This window comes from Nerophis ophidion, linkage group LG11 (genome assembly GCF_033978795.1).
Source record: "Nerophis ophidion isolate RoL-2023_Sa linkage group LG11, RoL_Noph_v1.0, whole genome shotgun sequence".
Lineage (NCBI taxonomy): Eukaryota > Metazoa > Chordata > Actinopteri > Syngnathiformes > Syngnathidae > Nerophis > Nerophis ophidion.
In genome coordinates, this window is record NC_084621.1 from 17,332,662 (window position 1) to 17,351,664 (window position 19,003).

At 40.0% G+C, this 19,003-nt stretch overlaps 1 protein-coding gene across 4 annotated transcripts; it reads right to left on the minus strand.

Annotated features, from left to right (window-relative positions):
* Positions 1 to 520: 520 nt before the first annotated feature.
* On the minus strand, positions 521 to 18,725 carry LOC133561708 (zinc finger and SCAN domain-containing protein 2-like). Of its 4 annotated transcripts, XM_061915176.1 has the most exons (5): positions 18,247 to 18,725; positions 15,872 to 16,038; positions 15,525 to 15,649; positions 12,128 to 12,313; positions 521 to 3,613 (listed from the first exon to the last, which is right to left on the minus strand). In XM_061915176.1, the coding sequence occupies exons 4-5, from the start codon at positions 12,291 to 12,293 to the stop codon at positions 2,628 to 2,630; spliced, it is 1,152 nt and encodes a 383-aa protein (XP_061771160.1). In that variant the 5' UTR covers positions 12,294 to 12,313; positions 15,525 to 15,649; positions 15,872 to 16,038; positions 18,247 to 18,725; the 3' UTR covers positions 521 to 2,627. The 4 variants fall into 4 exon arrangements, with proteins under 4 accessions (XP_061771160.1, XP_061771161.1, XP_061771158.1 ...); XM_061915177.1 differs by lacking the exon at positions 15,872 to 16,038; XM_061915174.1 differs by lacking the exon at positions 15,525 to 15,649.
* Between the last annotated feature and the right edge of the window lie 278 nt (positions 18,726 to 19,003).

Genomic DNA, 19,003 nt, shown 5'->3' on the forward strand with positions numbered 1-19,003 from the left:
TAGGATTACAAACAGCTGTATTTCTTCTTGGGTTTTGAATTAAGGCTGGAATATCGCTGAGATGTTAGTAACATCACATCTCGCCCAATCAGTATGTGTGGTGGTCAAGATAGCTTTTTTCAATGGCTACTCTGCGCCATTAAGCAAGTTTTTCACAGTAAAATTCCCCCATGCTTGTCTTGTTTCTTGGCTGCATGAACCGTTCAAATCGCAAGAGGGATACGCGGTTCTTCAGAGTTCCTCCAGAGGTTCTTAAAAAGGATCGAAAAGTGCGAGATTTTACATAACGATGAGCATACTTGCCAACCATCCCGGATTTTCCGGGAGACTCCCGAAATTCTGCTCCTCTCCCAAAAACCTCCCGGGAGAAATTTTCTCCCGAAAATCTCCAGAAATTGAGGCGGAGCTGGAGGCCACGCCCCCTCCAGCTCCATGCGGACTTGAGTGACGTCCGCTTTCCCACAATATACACAGCGTGCCTGCTCAATGACGTTACAACTGTAGAATGATCGAGGGCGAGTTCTTGGTTTCTTATGTGGGTTTATTGTTAGGCAGTTTCATTACCATCCTCCCAGCGCGGAAACAACACACAACAACAGCAGTCACGTTTTCGTCTACCGTAAAGCAGTTTGTCTGCCGTAAACAGCAATGTCGTGACACTCTTATATAGGACAATACTGCCATCTACTGTACATGCATATGGTTAGAAAAATAGTGACAGCGAATAGAACAAGGATGGACAATTCAACCCTTAACTCAACAATGAGTAGATGAGTGTTATGTGTGTGTATATGTGTAAATAAAGGAACACTGAAATTCAAGTATTTCTTTATATATATCTATATATATATATAGCTAGAATTCACTGAAAGTCAAGTATTTCTTATATATATATGTATTGTGTATATATATATATATATATATATATATGAAATACTTGACCCCTTAACCACGACCCCGCCCCCAACCCAACCCCCACCTCCCGAAATCGGAGGTTGGCAAGTATGACGATGAGGAAAGTAGCTCACAGTCCAGTCCAAGGTTTAAAAGGTTTGATATACTTTTAACTTTTATTATTACCAATTGAAGTCATTATCTTGGCTACAAGCACCAACTCAGCAAGTCTAAATGAAGAAATCAAATGTGAGCAAAACCTAAACGTTTCTACCGAAGGCAACAATCATAAACGAATCCTTTAGCACGTACACAATGTTGACATCTATAGTTACATTTTGATAAACAATTATAAATGAATCTTTCTAGGAGTTCCCATGCAGTCGTGAAAATAGAAGAAAGAATAATTTGAGAAATCCCTCTTTTAAAGGCCTACTGAAACCCACTACTAGCGACCACGCAGTCTGATAGTTTATATATCAATGATGAAATATTAACATTGCAACACATGCCAATACGGACAGTTTAGTTCATTATATTGCAATTTTAAATTTTGCGCGGAAGTATCATGCTAAAACGTCGCGGTATGATGACGCGTGCGCTCGACGTCACACATTGTAGAGAACATTTTGTTCCAGCATCGTTCACATTTATATGTCGTCTGTTTTCGTCGCATAATTCCACAGTATTCTGGACATCTGTGTCCCTGAATCTTTTGCAATTTGTTCAATGAATAATGGAGACGTCAAAGAAGAAAGCTGTAGGTGGGAGGCGGTGTATTGTATTTTTTTTTTCTAGTCCTTCACTCTCACTTTCCTCATCCACGAATCATTCATCCTTGCTCAAATTAATGGGGAAATCGTCGCTTTCTCGGTCTGAATCGCTCTCACTGCTGGTGGCAAAGATTGTAAACAATGTTCAGATGTGAGGAGCTCCACAACCCGTGACGTCACGCGCACATCGTCTGCTGCTTCCGGTACAGGCAAGGCTTTTTTATTAGCGACGAAAAGTTGCGAACTTTATCGTGGATGTTCTCTACTAAATCCTTTCAGCAAAAATATGGCAATATCGCGAAATGATCAAGTATGACACATAGAATGGACCTGCTATCCCCGTTTTAATAAGAACATCTCATTTCAGTCGGCCTTTAATGCATGGAAAGGATGGTCCTACACCAGCATCTGTTCTGAGGATCTTAGTCACCAGGCTGACATTCAAGATGTCAGAACCGTGCCGTACATCCAGGACTAACAGACAATAAAACGATACAAAACAAAGCCAGCTGTAGAACCTCCCAAACTAACAAAACCTCTGCTAGTGCACCGGAAGAACAAAATAATGGTTCTTTGCAAATCAGTACAATTGAAATGTGTGACGAACGGAAAAGACATTTAAAACAAAAAAGAAAAAACCGAGCAACTTACAAGAAAATAAACCAAAACTCAAACCACACGAGCCTAAAAAGGGACAAACCCTGTCGTTGTAACCTTGGAAAGTGTTTACATAAAAGGTACTATTGTTCTACTTCATTTGTACTTTTGTATTTGCTAATGACCTTACTCCATCGGTTTCTAGCCGCACATTGAGCAGCCACGAGGTTTTTCTCCTGTGTGTATTCTCACATGGAAAGTCAAACAGGGTTTTACAACAAACCCTTCTGCAAAACTGAACAAGCAACAGGTTTTCTCGAGTGTGAGAGTTCACATTACTTTTAGAAGAGAACGGACATGTTTTTATTCCGTGTGTACTCTCATATGTCGAGCTAAATTATATTTGACGGCAAAGCCTTTCCTACAGACGACACAAGCGAAGGGCTTTTCTACGGAGTGTGTTTTCATGTGCGAGTTCAAATTACTTTTGGAAGAGAATCTTTTGCAGCAAACCGAACAACTGAATTGTTTTTCTCCCGTGTGTGTTCTCAGGTGATTCTTCAGGTGAGCCTTCCGAGAAAATGCGTTACCGCAGACTGGACAACCGAAAGGTTTTTCTCCCGTGTGCGTTCCCATGTGTCCGGCCAAAATACTTTTGCTGGAAAATGTTTTACTGCACGCTGGACAACTGAAGGGTTTTTCTCCCGTGTACTTTCTCATGTGTATGAGCATATTGCGTTTGTTCGAGAACAATTTACCGCAAACTGAACAACTGAAGGGTTTTTCTCCTGTGTGTGTTTTCATGTGTGATTTCATATTACTTTTGTCAGAGAATCCTCTACCACAAACTGAACAACTAAAGGGTTTTTCCCCTCTGTGTGTTCTCCTGTGTGATCCCATCTTTATGTTCAGGTGTGGGGCGGCGTCGTCGCTATCTGACAGTGGCGCGAACGTCTGGTCTGCTGGTGATCCTCCGTCAGCTTCTGGGGTCATGCAGCTTGAAGCTTCCAAGGCCTTGCTCTCCTGAAGCTGGGAGGACTCAGGTGGTTTCTCTCCATGGTCTCCAGTCTTCACAGTCAGTGGAAAATAGCAGAGATCAGCCTCCTCCTGGCCTACAAGACACTGACTGATCCACACTTCCTCCTCTTCCTCTTTAACACAGGATGCCTGTGGCTCCTCCTCTTCCACTTTAACACTTGGGGACTGTGGATGCTCCTCTTCCTCTTTTATATGTGGGGACAGTGGCTCCCCCTCTTCCTTTTTCAAATGTGGATCATTCTGTCCGTCTTGAAAATGGTCTGGCTGTGAATCCTCATGTTGTTCTTCAAGTCCGATCATCTGCTGGATGTCTGCAAAACATAGACAATAAATTTGAACTCAGATGTATCAACCATTATAGACTACATGAAATATAAATAGGGGACCCTGTAATGCAGGGGTCACCAACGCCAGATGAGTCGCCCGCTGGCCTGTTCTAAAAATAGCTCAAATAGCAGCACTGACCAGTGAGCTGCCTCTATATTTTTCCTCTATATTTTTTTAAATTGTATTTATTTACTAGCAAGCTGGTCTCGCTTTCCTCGACTTTTTTTATTCTAAGAGAGACAAAACTCAAATAGAATTTGAAAACCCAAGAAAATATTTTAAAGACTTGGTCTTCACTTGTTTAAATAAATTCATATATTTTTTACTTTGCTTCTTATAACTTTTAAAAAGACAATTTTAGAGAAAAAATACAACCTTAAAAATGATTTTAGGATTTTTAAACACATATACCTTTTTACCTTTTAAATTTCTTCCTCTTCTTTCCTTACAATTTAAATCAATGTTCAAGTAAATATTTTTTTTTATTGTAAAGAATAATAAATAAATTATGTTTTAATTCTTCATTTTATGTTCTGTTTTTTTCGACGAGGAATATTTGTGAAATATTTCTTCAAACTTATTATGATTAAAATTCCCCAAAAATATTATGGCAAATCTAGAAAATCTGTAGAATCATATATAAATCTTATTTCAAAGTCTTGAATTTCTTTTAAAAATTTTGTTTTGGAAAATCTAGAATAAATAATGATTTGTCTTTGTTAGAAGTATAGTTTGTTCCAATTTGTTATATATTATAACACATTGCAGATTGGATTTTAACCTATTTAAAACATGTCGACAAAATTCTAAAATTAATCTTTATCAAGAAAAATGACAAATGATGTTCCATAATTTTTTTTTTTTTTTTTTTTTTCAAAAAGATTCAAATTAGTAACTTCTTTTCGGTTGAATTTAGAATTTTAAAGAGTCAAAATTGAAGATAAACTATGTTTTAAAATTTAATTTTCATTTTTTTCGTGTTTTCTCCTCTTTTAAACCGTTCAATTAAGTGTTTTTTTCATCATTTATTCTCTACAAAAAAATCTCCCGTAGAAAGAAAAAAAATGTATGACAGACAGAAATACCCTTTTTTTTTCGGGGGGGTGGGGGGGTGTATTTATCTGTTTCTATATATATTTATTGTGAGAAGTAATTAAGATGATCAGTGTTTCCACAAAGATAAATATCATTAATTATTATTAATAACATAGATATAAGGTAACATTGAACCCAAGAAACACTTACTGTATTTGCACCAGACATTAATGCGTATGGCGTAGGACAGGGGTCACCAACGTGGTGCCCGCGGGCACCAGGTCGCCCGTAAGGACCACATTAGTCGCCCGCTGGCCTGTTCTAAAAATAGCTCAAATAGCAGCACTTACCAGTGAGCTGCCTCTATTTTTTAAATTGTATTTATTTACTAGCAAGCTGGTCTCGCTTTGCTCAACATTTTTAATTCTAAAAGAGACAAAACTCAAATAGAATTTGTTTAAATAAATTCATTCATTTTTTTACTTTGCTTCTTATAACTTTCAGAAAGACAATTTTGGAGAAAAAATACAACCTTAACAATTATTTTAGGATTTTTAAACACATATACCTTTTTACCTTTTAAATTTGTTCCTCTTCTTTCCTGACAATTTAAATCAATGTTCAGGTAAATACAATTTTTTCATTGTAAAGAATAATAAGTACATTTTAATTTAATTCTTCATTTTACCTTGTTTTTTCGACAAAGAATATTTGTAAAATATTTCTTCAAAGTTATTATGATTAAAATTCCGAAAAAATATTCTAGCAAATCTAGAAAATCTCTAGAATCAATTTTAAATCTTATTTCAAAGTATTTTGAATTTCTTTTATAATTTCTGTTCTGGAAAATCTAGACGAAATGATGATTTGTCTTTGTTAGAATAATAGCTTGGTCCAATTTGTTATATATTCTAACAAAGTGCAGATTGGATTTTAACCTATTTAAAACATGTCATCAAAATTGTAAAATTAATCTTAATCAGGAAAAAATTACTAATGATGTTCCATAAATTATTATTTTTTTATTTTTTCAAAAAGATTCGAATTAGCTAGTTTTTCTCTTATTTTTTTCGGTTGAATTTTGAATTTTAAAGAGTCGAAATTGAAGATAAACTATGTTTCAGAATTAAATTAAAGTTTTTTTTTTCCTGTTTTCTCCTCTTTTAAACCATTCAATTAAGTGATTTTTTCATCATTTATTCTCTACAAAAAACCTTCCGTAAAAGGAATGACCGACAGAAATACCCATTTTTATATATATATATATATATTTATTTATTGTTTATTTTTATTTATTAAAGGTAAATTGAGCAAATTGGCTATTTCTGGCAATTTATTTAAGTGTGTATCAAACTGGTAGCCCTTCGCATTAATCAGTACCCAAGAAGTAGCTCTTGGTTTCAAAAAGGTTGGTGACCCCAATTATGTCATCTTGTCAGTCAAAGTAAATGTTTTAATGTTCGGGTGGAGAAGCGGCGAACAAACAGCGCCAACGTCCTCTCCAACAGCGTGCCAAATCATTTATGGGCGCGCTAATAATTGACAAAAGACGGGAAAATAGAGCCCTCTGACAGCCCCGGGGCCTCTGCTGTGGTGATGGTGCTGAAAAAGAACCGCTGGAGGATGCGCTTTCCTGTTGACCCAAGACCGTTGTACAAAGGAACCAGGAAGGACTTGTACCCTCTCCCCAGAGTTGGTGGCATGGTTCTTCTCCACACTTGAATTGTGTACCAGAAAGTCCCAATATCACACCCAAAGCCAAACCAAAGACTGCCTTCCGGCTCAGCTCCTTCTTTACCACAACGGACCGATACAGGATCCGCATTGCTGAAGACACCGCACCGATCTGCCTGTTCTGCGTTCTGTCTTACCACACTCGCCTGACGTCATTGAGCCACGCCTCATGTTTGGATCTCTTTCAGGGGAGAAAACTTATCCAGCACATTGGTGCAAACAGAAACAGATGAGCCCATGAGCTGCTCTGTGTCAGAAGAGGCAAAAGTGCTCATTTCAGTCTGCACTGCAGAAGTGAGCTGAAGAAAGAAACTGGCAGCAGTGTCAGGCTGGAGAAAACACCCAAGGTGCCCAGGAACAGACAACGTCACCTTCTTCTTCAAATAACAGTCAAACGTGACCCGACTGTGGTCTGAAAATACTGCGTCACCCACAAAGGAAATACTTCATCACCCACAAAGGAAATACTGCATCACCCACAAAGGAAATACTGCATCACCCACAAAGGAAATACTGCGTCACCCACAAAAGAAATACTGCGTCACCCACAAAGGAAATACTGCATCACCCACAAAGGAAATACTGCATCACCCACAAAGGAAATACTGCGTCACCCACAAAAGAAATACTGCGTCACCCACAAAGGAAATACTGCATCACCCACAAAGGAAATACTGCATCACCCACAAAGAAAATACTGCATCACCCACAAAGAAAATACTGCATCACCCACAAAGAAAATACTGCGTCACCCACAAAAGAAATACTGCATCACCCACAAAGAAAATACTGCATCACCCACAAAGAAAATACTGCGTCACCCACAAAAGAAATACTGCATCACCCACAAAGAAAATACTGCGTCACCCACAAAGGAAATACTGCGTCACCCACAAAGGAAATACTGCATCACCCACTAAGAAAATACTTCATCACCCACAAAGGAAATACTGCATCACCCACAAAGGAAATACTGCATCACCCACTAAGAAAATACTGCATCACCCACAAAGGACATACTACATCACCAACAAATGAAATACTGCATCACCCACAAAGGAAATACTGCGTCACCCACAAAGGACATACTGCATCACCCACAAAGGAAATACTGCGTCACCCGCAAAGGAAATACTGCATCACCCGCAAAGGACATACTGCATCACCCACAAAGAAAATACTGCGTCACCCGCAAAGGAAATACTGCATCACCCGCAAAGGACATACTGCATCACCCACAAAGAAAATACTGCGTCACCCGCAAAGGAAATACTGCATCACCCACAATGAAAATACCGCGTCACCCGCAAAGGAAATACTGCATCACCCACAAAGAAAATACTGCGTCACCCGCAGAGGAAATACTGCATCACCCGCAAAGGACATACTGCATCACCCACAAAGGAAATACTGCATCATAAGGACATACTGCATCACCCACTAAGGAAATACTGCATCACCCACTAAGGATATACTGCATCACCCACAAAGAAAATACTGCGTCACCCACAAAGGAAATACTGCATCATAAGGACATACTGCATCACCCACTAAGGACATACTACATCACCCACAAATGAAATACTGCATCACCCACTAAGGACATACTGCGTCACCCACAAAGGAAATACTGCATCACCCGCAAAGGAAATACTGCATCACCCGCAAAGGAAATACTGCATAACCCGCAAAGGAAATACTGCATCACCCGCAAAGGACATACTGCATCACCCACAAAGGAAATACTGCATCACCCACAAAGGAAATACTGCATCACCCACAAAGGAAATACTGCATCATAAGGACATACTGCATCACCCACTAAGGACATACTACATCACCCACAAATGAAATACTGCATCACCCACAAAGGACATACTACATCACCCACAAATGAAATACTGCATCACCCATAAAGAAAATACTGCATCACCCACAAAGGACATACTACATCACCCACAAATGAAATACTGCATCACCCACAAAGGACATACTACATCACCCACAAATGAAATACTACATCACCCATAAATGAAATACTGCATCACCCACAAAGGAAATACTGCATCACCCACTAAGGAAATACTGCATCACCCACTAAGGACATACTGCATCACCCACAAAGAAAATACTGCGTCACCCACAAAGGAAATACTGCATCACCCGGAAAGGAAATACTGCATCACCCGGAAAGGAAATACTGCATCACCCGCAAAGGAAATACTGCATCACCCACAAAGGAAATACTGCATCACCCACAAAGAAAATACTGCATCACCCACAAAGAAAATACTGCATCACCCACAAAGGACATACTGCATCACCCACAAAGGACATACTACATCACCCACAAATGAAATACTGCATCACCCACAAAGGAAATACTGCATCATAAGGACATACTGCATCACCCACTAAGGACATACTACATCACCCACAAATGAAATACTGCATCACCCACAAAGAAAATACTGCATCACCCACAAAGGACATACTACATCACCCACAAATGAAATACTGCATCACCCATAAAGGACATACTACATCACCCACAAATGAAATACTACATCACCCATAAATGAAATACTGCATCACCCACAAAGAACATACTACATCACCCATAAATGAAATACTGCATCACCCACAAAGGACATACTACATCACCCATAAATGAAATACTCCATCACCCACTAAGGAAATACTGCATCACCCACTAAGGACATACTGCATCACCCACAAAGAAAATACTGCTTCACCCACAAAGGAAATACTGCATCACCCGGAAAGGAAATACTGCATCACCCGGAAAGGAAATACTGCATCACCCGCAAAGGAAATACTGCATCACCCACAAATGAAATACTGCATCATAAGGACATACTGCATCACCCACTAAGGACATACTGCATCACCCACAAAGAAAATACTGCGTCACCCACAAAGAAAATACTGCGTCACCCACAAAGAAAATACTGCGTCACCCACAAAGAAAATACTGCGTCACCCACAACGGAAATACTGCATCACCCACAAAGAAAATACTGCGTCACCCACAAAGGAAATACTGCATCACCCACAAAGGAAATACTGCATCACCCACTAAGGACATACTGCATCACCCACAAAGAAAATACTGCGTCACTCACAAAGGACATACTGCATCACCCACAAAGGAAATACTGCATCACCCACAAAGGAAATACTGCATCACCCACAAAGGAAATACTGCATCACCCACAAAGGAAATACTGCATCACCCACAAAGGAAATACTGCGTCACCCACAAATGAAATACTGCATCACCCACAAAGGAAATACTGCATCACCCACAAAGGAAATACTGCATCATAAGGACATACTGCATCACCCACTAAGGACATACTGCATCACCCACAAAGGAAATACTGCATCATAAGGACATACTGCATCACCCACTAAGGACATACTGCATCACCCACAAAGAAAATACTGCATCCCCCACAAAGGAAATACTGCATCACCCACAAAGGAAATACTGCATCACCCACAAAGGAAATACTGCATCACCCACAAAGGAAATACTGCATCACCCACAAAGGACATACTACATCACCCACAAAGGAAATACTGCATCACCCACAAAGGAAATACTGCATCACCCACAAAGGAAATACTGCATCACCCACAAAGGAAATACCGCATCACCCACAAAGGACATACTGCATCACCCACAAAGGACATACTGCATCACCCACAAAGGAAATACTGCATCACCCACAAATGAGGTACTAGCACATCAACATCAGATCAATAACAGTCTTTTACCGTCTCATTATTACCATAGAAACGTCCAACTCTGTCATTTATCGGATAAGATAAAGGCTTCAAACATACACTATATTGCCAAAAGTATGTTGGCCACCCATCCAAATGATGAGAATCAGGTGTCCTAATCACTAATCACAGGTGTATCAAATCAAGCACTTAGGCAAGGAGACTGTTTCTACAAACATTTCTGAAAGAATTTTGCCGCTCTCAGTGATTTCCAGCGTGGAAGTGTCATAGGATGCCACTGGTGCAACAAATCCAGTCCTGAAATTTTCTGGCTCCTAAATATTCCAAAGTCAACTTTATTCTAAGAAAAGTGAAGAGTTTGGGAACAACAGCAACCAAGTGGTAGGCCATGTAAACTGACGCAAAGGGTCGGCATAGTGCAAATTAGTTTTGTAAGAAAAGTGAAGAGTTTGGGAAGAAGAGCAGGTAAAGTGACAGAGGTCAACATAGTGCAAAGACTTCCACAAATAACTCTGCTGTGTGTGGTCTTCCCTAATATCCACTGCAACACAGGCATGATCCATACATTCTGCAGTTATTTCAAATAAAACCATCTTCATAGAATTTTTATAGACCTTTCAAGGACGTATCTCAGATTTCTTACCAGATTTTGATTGAAATTAGGCTTTCAATTGAAATGATTAGGAAGTCTACTTAGACGTGAGGACATACAGTGGGGCAAAAAAGTATTTAGTCAGCCACCGATTGTGCAAGTTCTCCCACTTCAAATGATGACAGAGGTCTGTAATTTTCATCATAGGTACACTTCAACTGTGAGAGACAGAATGTGGGGAAAAAATCCAGGAATTCACATTGGAGGAATTTATTTGTAAAATTATGGTGGAAAATAAGTATCTGGTCAACCATTCAAAGCTCTCACTGATGGAAGGAGGTTTTGGCTCAAAATCTCACGATACATGGCCCCATTCATTCTTTCCTTAACACGGATCAATCGTCCTGTCCCCTTAGCAGAAAAACAGCCCCAAAGCATGATGTTTCCACCCCCATACTTCACAGTAGGTATGGTGTTCTTGGGATGCAACTCAGTATTCTTCTTCCTCCAAACACAACGAATTGAGTTTATACCAAAGAGTTCTAATTTGGTTTCATCTGACCACATGACATTCTCCCAATCCTCTGCTGTATCATCCATGTATCCATTTTGGTATAAACTCAACTCGTCGTGTTTGGAGGAAGAAGAATACTGAGTTGCATCCCAAGAACACCATGAAGAAGAATACTGAGTTGCATCCCAAGAACACCATACATACTGTGAAGCATGGGGGTGGAAACATCATGCCTTGGGGCTCTTTTTCTGCTAAGGGGACAGGACGATTGATCCGTGTTAAGGAAAGAATGAATGGGGCCATGTATCGTGAGATTTTGAGCCAAAACCTCCTTCCATCAGTGAGAGCTTTGAATAGTTGACCAAATACTAATTTTCCACTATAATTTACAAATAAAGTCTTTAAAATTCCTACAATGTGAATTCCTGTATTTTTTTTTCCACATTCTGTCTCTCACAGTTGAAGTGTACCTATGATGAAAATTACAGACCTCTGTCATCATTTTAAGTGGGAGAACTTGCACAATCGGTGGCTGACTACTAAACACTTTTTCGCCCCACTGTAGGTCTTCCAAAACAAACTGAAGAGTGAGAATGAAACGCTACCTGGATGTTCTCCTTACCTGGACTGTGATGAGAATGAAACGCTACCTGGATGTTCTCCTTACCTGGACTGTGATGATTAATGAAACACTACCTGGATGTTCTCCTTACCTGGACTGTGATGATTAATGAAATGCTACCTGGATGTTCTCCTTACCTGGACTGTGATGAGAATGAAACACTACCTGGATGTTCTCCTTACCTGGACTGTGATGAGAATGAAACACTACCTGGATGTTCTCCTTACCTGGACTGTGATGAAGCTGGGAGGACTCAGGTGTTTTGTCTTCAGTCTTCACAGACACAAGAGTCAGGGGAAACTTGCTGAGATCGGCCTCCTCCTGACTGATCCACACGTCCTCCTCTTCCTCCTTGATGTGGGGGGAGTGTGGCTCCTCCTCTTCTTCATTCATGAGGTGAGCCTGTTGGACATCTGTTGAAATAACCACAAATCGTTTTCTTGGCGGCCATTTTGTTGCCTGGGCCAAAAGGAACTCTTACAAAACTTGCTTTTTCTAGGTGGTGTTTGTATGGAGTATGTCCATCAACAATTCGTCTTTAGAGCACAGTCACTTGGCGGCCATCTACCACACGCTGAAGGAAAGTTCTTTTTATCATTTAAAGGCCTACTGAAATGAGATTTTCTTATTTAAACGGGGATAGCAGGTCCATTCTATGTGTCATACTTGATCATTTCGCGATATTGCCATATTTTTGCTGAAAGGATTTAGTAGAGAACATCCACGATAAAGTTTGCAACTGTCGGTGTTAAGAGAAAAGCCCTGCCTCTACCGGAAGTCTCAGACGATGACGTCACACGTGTGATGGCTCCTCACATATTTACATTGTTTTTACTGGGAGCCTCCAACAAAAAGTGCTATTCGGACCGAGAAAACGACAATTTCCCCATTAATTTGAGCGAGGATGAAAGATTTGTGTTTGAGGATATTGATAGCGACGGACTAGAATGTTTTTAGAGACATTTACTTGGATAGTTCTGGAAAATCCCTTATCTTTCTATTGTGTTGCTAGTGTTTTAGTGAGTTAAATAGTACCTGATAGTCGGAGGTGTACGTCCACGGGTGTGTTGACGCCAATGTCTCAGGGAAGTCGACGGCAGCTTTATAGACGGCACAAGCTCTGCTTTTCTCCGGTAAGAAGCGACTTTTTACCACAATTTTCTCATGAAACCTGCTGGTTGACATTCCGCCTTGATTTATGTTTGCTGATCCATAGTAAAGCTTCACCACCAGGAATTTTAAACAAGGAATCACTGTGTGTTTGTGTGGCTAAAGGCTAAAGCTTCCCAACTCCATCTTTCTACTGTGACTTCTCCAATATTAATTGAACAAATTGCAAAAGATTCAGCAACACAGGTCTCCAAAATACTGTGTAATTATGCGGTTAAATCAGACGACTTTTAGCTGTGTGTGTGTGCAGCGCTTATATTTCCTTAAACCCATGACGTCTTGCGTACACGTCACCATTATACGTTTTCAAGACGAAACTCCCGGGAAATTTAAAATTGTAATTTAGTAAACTAAAAAGGCCGTATCGGCATGTGTTGCAATGTTAATATTTCATCATTGATATATAAACTATCAGACTGCGTGGTGGGTAGTAGTGGGTTTCAGTAGGCCTTTAAAGATTGATTGACAATAAATGTTTACTTTCACTGACTGATGCATGTTGGTCAGTTCCAGGAAGTGCAATTAGCCACGCAACTATCAATTATATTGATTACAATTGTATTGTATTGTTGTTGTTACATTGTAGCTCATTGTCTGCATTACTACATTGTCATTGTATTGTATTGTTTTCATTGTTTTGTATAGCTCATTGTCTGCATTACTATTAGGGGTGTAACAGTACAAAAAATTTTTGGTTCGGTAGGTACCTCGGTTTAGAGGTCACGGTTCGGGTTATTTTCGGTACAGTAAGAAAACAACAAAATATAGTTTTTTCGGTTATATATTTACCAAATTTGTAAACAATGACTTTATCCTTTTAACACTGGGAACACTATAATAATTCTGCCCACGTTAATCCACATTAAACTGCCTCAACTTGTTGCGCAGGTTAAATAAAATGACAAAACTTTTCTTCTACATATAAAAAGGGCAACATTAAACAGTTTCAAGTCAACTCATCATGCTTAATTTATTACAGCATTTGGGAAGCCTGTAGATGATTTATATCGTGTAAATGTTATATTTTTATCAACATGTCATAGCAGGGACCCTGCCATTCAAAACTAGGCTGCTACATTACTAATGACTAATGTAACTATTGCTGGAAAAAATAGTACAATAGCAATAGGAGATACTATTCATCCCTGAACACCGTGGAGTTCATGTAGGCTTAATGATGCAGTTACATTATTATGTCACTAGCACACACACACACAGCACAATGAGCTAACACACACACCGCAAAATGAGCTAACGTTACGCTAAAAGTTAATTACCCTTCACCTCAAGCCAGCTGAGCTGCAGTTTGTTTCTAGAAGGTCAACGGGCTCATAATCAATCAATCAATCAATCAATCAATTCCTTTATTGTCATTGTCGTAAATAACACTTAAGTCATACATGTCATCGAGATTTCGTTTGAGCTTTGTCCAGCGGCATAGAAACTGCATTGATGTGCAGGTTGACCATAGTTAACAGTTAAGCTTAGCATTTGTTTATGAGAACACGTATAGAGGGACGTGGGGGGGACAGTCAGATGTCTAATGGGTGTTGCATTGATGCTGCAGCAATGCAATGTCCAGAGCACAATTATTGAGGTGGTGAAGAGTGAGGTAATAAGATGGTCGGGGGCAGTAAAGGGGCAGGCTGTTCATTTAGCAGTCTCACAGCCTGGGGATACAGACTGTGAGACATTCTGGTGGTCCTGGCGCGAATCGATCTGTACCTCCTTCCAGAGGGTAGCAGGTTGAAGAGGCCATGTGCTGGATGGTATTTGTCCTGGTATTTGTCCTTCAGGATGTTGCGTACTCGCTTTAAGCAGCGAGCTGTGTACATGGCACTCATCTCTGGGAGTATAGTCCTTGTGATTTTCCCTGCCGTTTTAACCTCTCGCTGGAGGGCCTGTTGGTTTGCTTTAGTGCAGCTGGCGAACCACACTAAAAAGCCGTAGTTGAGGACACTGCTGGTGGCACAGTTGTAGAATTTTATCATTGATTTCTGCGGAATGTTTGCGCATTTTAGTTTCCTTTAGAAAGAAAAGACGTTGTTGGGCCTTTCCGACTGTAGAAGCAGTTAATGTCCCAGCATAGATCTTCTGTGATGGTCACCCCTAAAAATTGGAATTGTTTGACCCTTTCTACGAGATTATTAATTACAAGTGGAGGGTGTTCTTTCTGACATTTCCTGCGGAAGTCTACAATTAGTTCTTTGGTTTTGTTAGTGTTAAGAACAAAGTTGTTTTTAGCACACCAAGAAGCCAGCTGTTGGACCTCTGCCCTGTATGCTGTCTCGTCATTGTTGCTGATGAGCCCAAGCACCGTGGTGTCGTCGGCATATTTGACAGTGAGGTTGGATGTTGAAGAGGCTATGCAGTCATGTGTGAGGAGGGTGAAGAGCACAGCACAACCTTGTGGGGCACCGGTGTTGATGATGAGCGTGGCAGAAATGTGCTCACCTATTTTCACGTACTGTGTGCGATTTGTTAAAAAGTCCAAAATCCAGTTGCAGAGGAAGGTGTTCAGACCAAGGTTGTGATGCTTAGATCTGAGTCTGTTTGGCCTTATTGTGTTAAATGCTGAGCTGAAATCGACAAAGAGAAGTCTTGAATAAGTGTCCTTAAGTTCAAGATGTTCCAAAGGCCTATGGATTACAATATCGATGGTGTCCTCGGTCGATTGGTTCTCCCGGTATTCGAACTGATATGGGTCAAGGGATGGTGGTATTGCCTTTTAGGGATGTTACTAGTAGTTGACTGGGAGGTGTTTATTATCATTTGAGGAGAGTATGCTGCCTTATGCTCACCTGCTAAACACCTATCTGCTAACCCCACCGCAGAAGCACTGACTCCATGCGCTCTGAGTACGCACTGCTGATTTGCTGTTACTGCTCTGAATACCAACTGCTGATTGGCTGTTACCGCTATCATTGTAACCAATCAGATGGTTGTGTGGGTGGGACAATGCTGGGTGCTGTGTAGGAGACAGAGGTAGAAAGCAGAGCAGCTTGTTAAGTCTTTAGCTTAGGCAGCTACTTCATATGTTTTTGTGGAAACTCGTTCGGTACACCTCCGAAACGAACCGGAACCCCCGTACCGAAACGGTTCAATACAAATACATGTAATGTTACACCCCTAATTAGTATGTTGTTATTGAATTGTATTGTATTGGTGTCATTGTATTGTATTGTTATCATTGTATTGTAGCTCATTGTCTGTATTGCTATGGTCACAAAGAAGTACTATTTGTGCATTAAAGATGTTTCGTTGTTGAGCTATTGTCTCTCAATGTGCCAATCTCTTTATAACTTTACCGGAGTCAGATGCCTCAGGGTTGATTCCTCCGAAATAATACAAGTAAACCACGCGATGACTACTGTAAATACATCTGCGCTAAGAACTAATCTATATATGTGAGAGTACACTAACCTGTTCTGCGTAACACCACCTACTGTAAATACTTGTGTGCTAAAAACAAATCTACATATGTGAGAGTAAACTAAACTGTTGTGTGTAACACTACCTACTGTAAATACATGTGTGCTAACAAGTGTTAAAAACAAGTAAACAAGCCTGTTGTGTGTAACAACACCTACTGTAAATACAAACCCCGTTTCCATATGAGATGGGAAATTGTGTTAGATGTAAATATAAACAAAATACAATGATTTGCAAATCATTTTTAACCCATTTTCAATTGAATGCACTACAAAGACAAGATATTTGATGTTCAAACTCAAACTTTATTTTTTTTTGTGCAAATAATAATAACTTAGAATGTCATGGCTGCAGCACGTGCAAAAGTAGTTGGGAAAGGGCATGTTCACCACTGTGTTACATCACCTTTTTTTTTTTTAACAACACTCAATAAACGTTTGGGAAGAGAGGAACCTAATTGTTGAAGCTTTGAAAGTGGAATGATTTCCCATTCTTGTTTTATGTAGAGCTTCAGTCGTTCAACAGTCCGGGGTCTCCGCTGTCGTATTTTACGCTTCATAATGCGCCACACATTTTCCATGGGAGACATCTCTGGACTGCGGGCAGGCCAGGAAAGTACCCGCACTCTTTTACTACGAAGCCACGCTGTTGTAACACGTGGCTTGGTATTTTCTTGCTGAAATAAGCAGGGGCGTCCATGATAACGTTGCTTGGATGACAACATATGTTGCTCCAAAACCTGTATGTACCTTTCAGCATTAATGTTGCCTTCACAGATGTGTAAGTTACCCATGCCTTGGGCACTAATACACCCCCATATCTTCACAGATGCTGGCTTTTGAACTTTGCGCCGATAACTATTTGGATGGTTATTTTCCTCTTTGTTCCGGAGGACACCACGTCCGTAGTTTCCAAATAAAATTTGAAATGTGGACTTGTCAGACCACAGAACGCTTTTCCACTTTGCATCAGTCCATCTTAGATGAGCTCGGGCGGCAGCTTTTCTGGTTGTTGTTGATAAATGGGTTTTGCTTTATATTGTAGAGTTTTAACTTGCACTTACAGATGTAGCGACCAACTGTAGTTACTGACAGTGGTTTTATGAAGTGTTCCTGAGCCCGTGTGGTGATATCCTTTACACACTGATGTCGTTTTTTTGATGCAGTACCGCCCGAGGGATCAAAGGTCCAGAAATCATCGCTTATGTGCAGTAATTTTTTCAGATTCTCTGAACCTTTTGATGATTTTACGTACTGTAGATGGTAAAATCCCTTAATTCCTTGCGATAGCTCGTTGAGAAATGTTGTTCTAAAACTGTTTGATAATTTGCTTATCATTTGGTGACCCTCACCCCATCCTTGTTTGTGAATTACTTAGCATTTCATGGAAGCTGCTTATATACCCAATCATGGCACCCACCTGTTCCCAATTAGCCTGCACACCTGTGGGATGCTCCAAATAAGTGTTTGATGAGCATTCCTCAACTATATCAGTATTTATTACCACCTTTCCCAACTTCTTTGTCACGTGTTGCTAGCATCAAATTCTAAAGTTAGAGATTATTTGCACAAAAAAAAGTTTATCAGTTTGAACATCAAATATGTTGTCTTTGTAGCATATTCAACTGAATATGGGTTGAAAAGGATTTGCAAATCATTGTATTCAGTTTATATTTACATCTAACTCATATGGAAACGGGGTTTGTACATTTGTGCTGACAAGTGTAAAAAACAAGTAAACAAACCTGTTGTGTGTTGATGTTTTTGGAAGACAGCGTCCAGGAGTTGATCTTTCTCCTCTTTTGTTGGACAAACTTCCGCCTCGTACTTTGCCATCCTTCTTTCACACATCTTCACACAATGCCAAGACTTTAGGCTGACATGTTCACACAAAGCCAACACCTTAGGCTGACATTTGATGTTTCCTAGGCGATGTTTTGATTACTTTAGCAGCTAACAAGCTAAGCTAAATAGCAAGCTAAGCTAGCAAGAGATGTTCAGACTGACGTGTCCGAATACAACTAACAAGGTTGAATCTATTCTACGCCATGAATGTGTACATGTATGCGCTAACACAAACTACAGGTTTACGACGTAAATGTGCAGTAATTCATCAAACACAAACTACACGTTTAGACCTTCTCCGTCAGTTAGGCTATTCTTTTTTTTCCCCTGCTTCTTCTTCTTTGCTGTAATGGCAGCTGGCAGGCAGCCTTCTGCTGCGCATTAGCGCCATCTACTGACATGGAGGTGGAACCTACACTATAGTCTTTTAATTAACCCAGTCCTTTTAATCTATACCAGGGGTGTCCAAACTTTTTCCACAGAGGGCCGCACACGGAAAAATTTAAGCATGCGAGGGCCATTTTGATATTTTTCATTTTCAAACCATAACAAAATACATAGATTTTTTTTTAAATCCTTAGGGCTCCTGGGGAGCATAGAGGGTCTCAATCACTAAAATGTTAAAAATAAGTCAAATTGTTATTATTATTATTTTAT

Bases quoted from the DNA above. Each gene is read 5' to 3' on its own strand.
- LOC133561708 (XM_061915174.1), bottom strand. From the start codon at position 15,995: ATGATAGCGGTAACAGCCAATCAGCAGTTGGTATTCAGAGCAGTAACA. The intron at 12,314-15,871 runs GTGAGCATAAGG...TTATTTCAACAG, and splicing joins AGCAGATAGGTGTTTAGCAG to ATGTCCAACAGGCTCACCTC. The intron at 3,614-12,127 runs GTAAGGAGAACA...TATGTTTTGCAG, and splicing joins CCAGCTTCATCACAGTCCAG to ACATCCAGCAGATGATCGGA.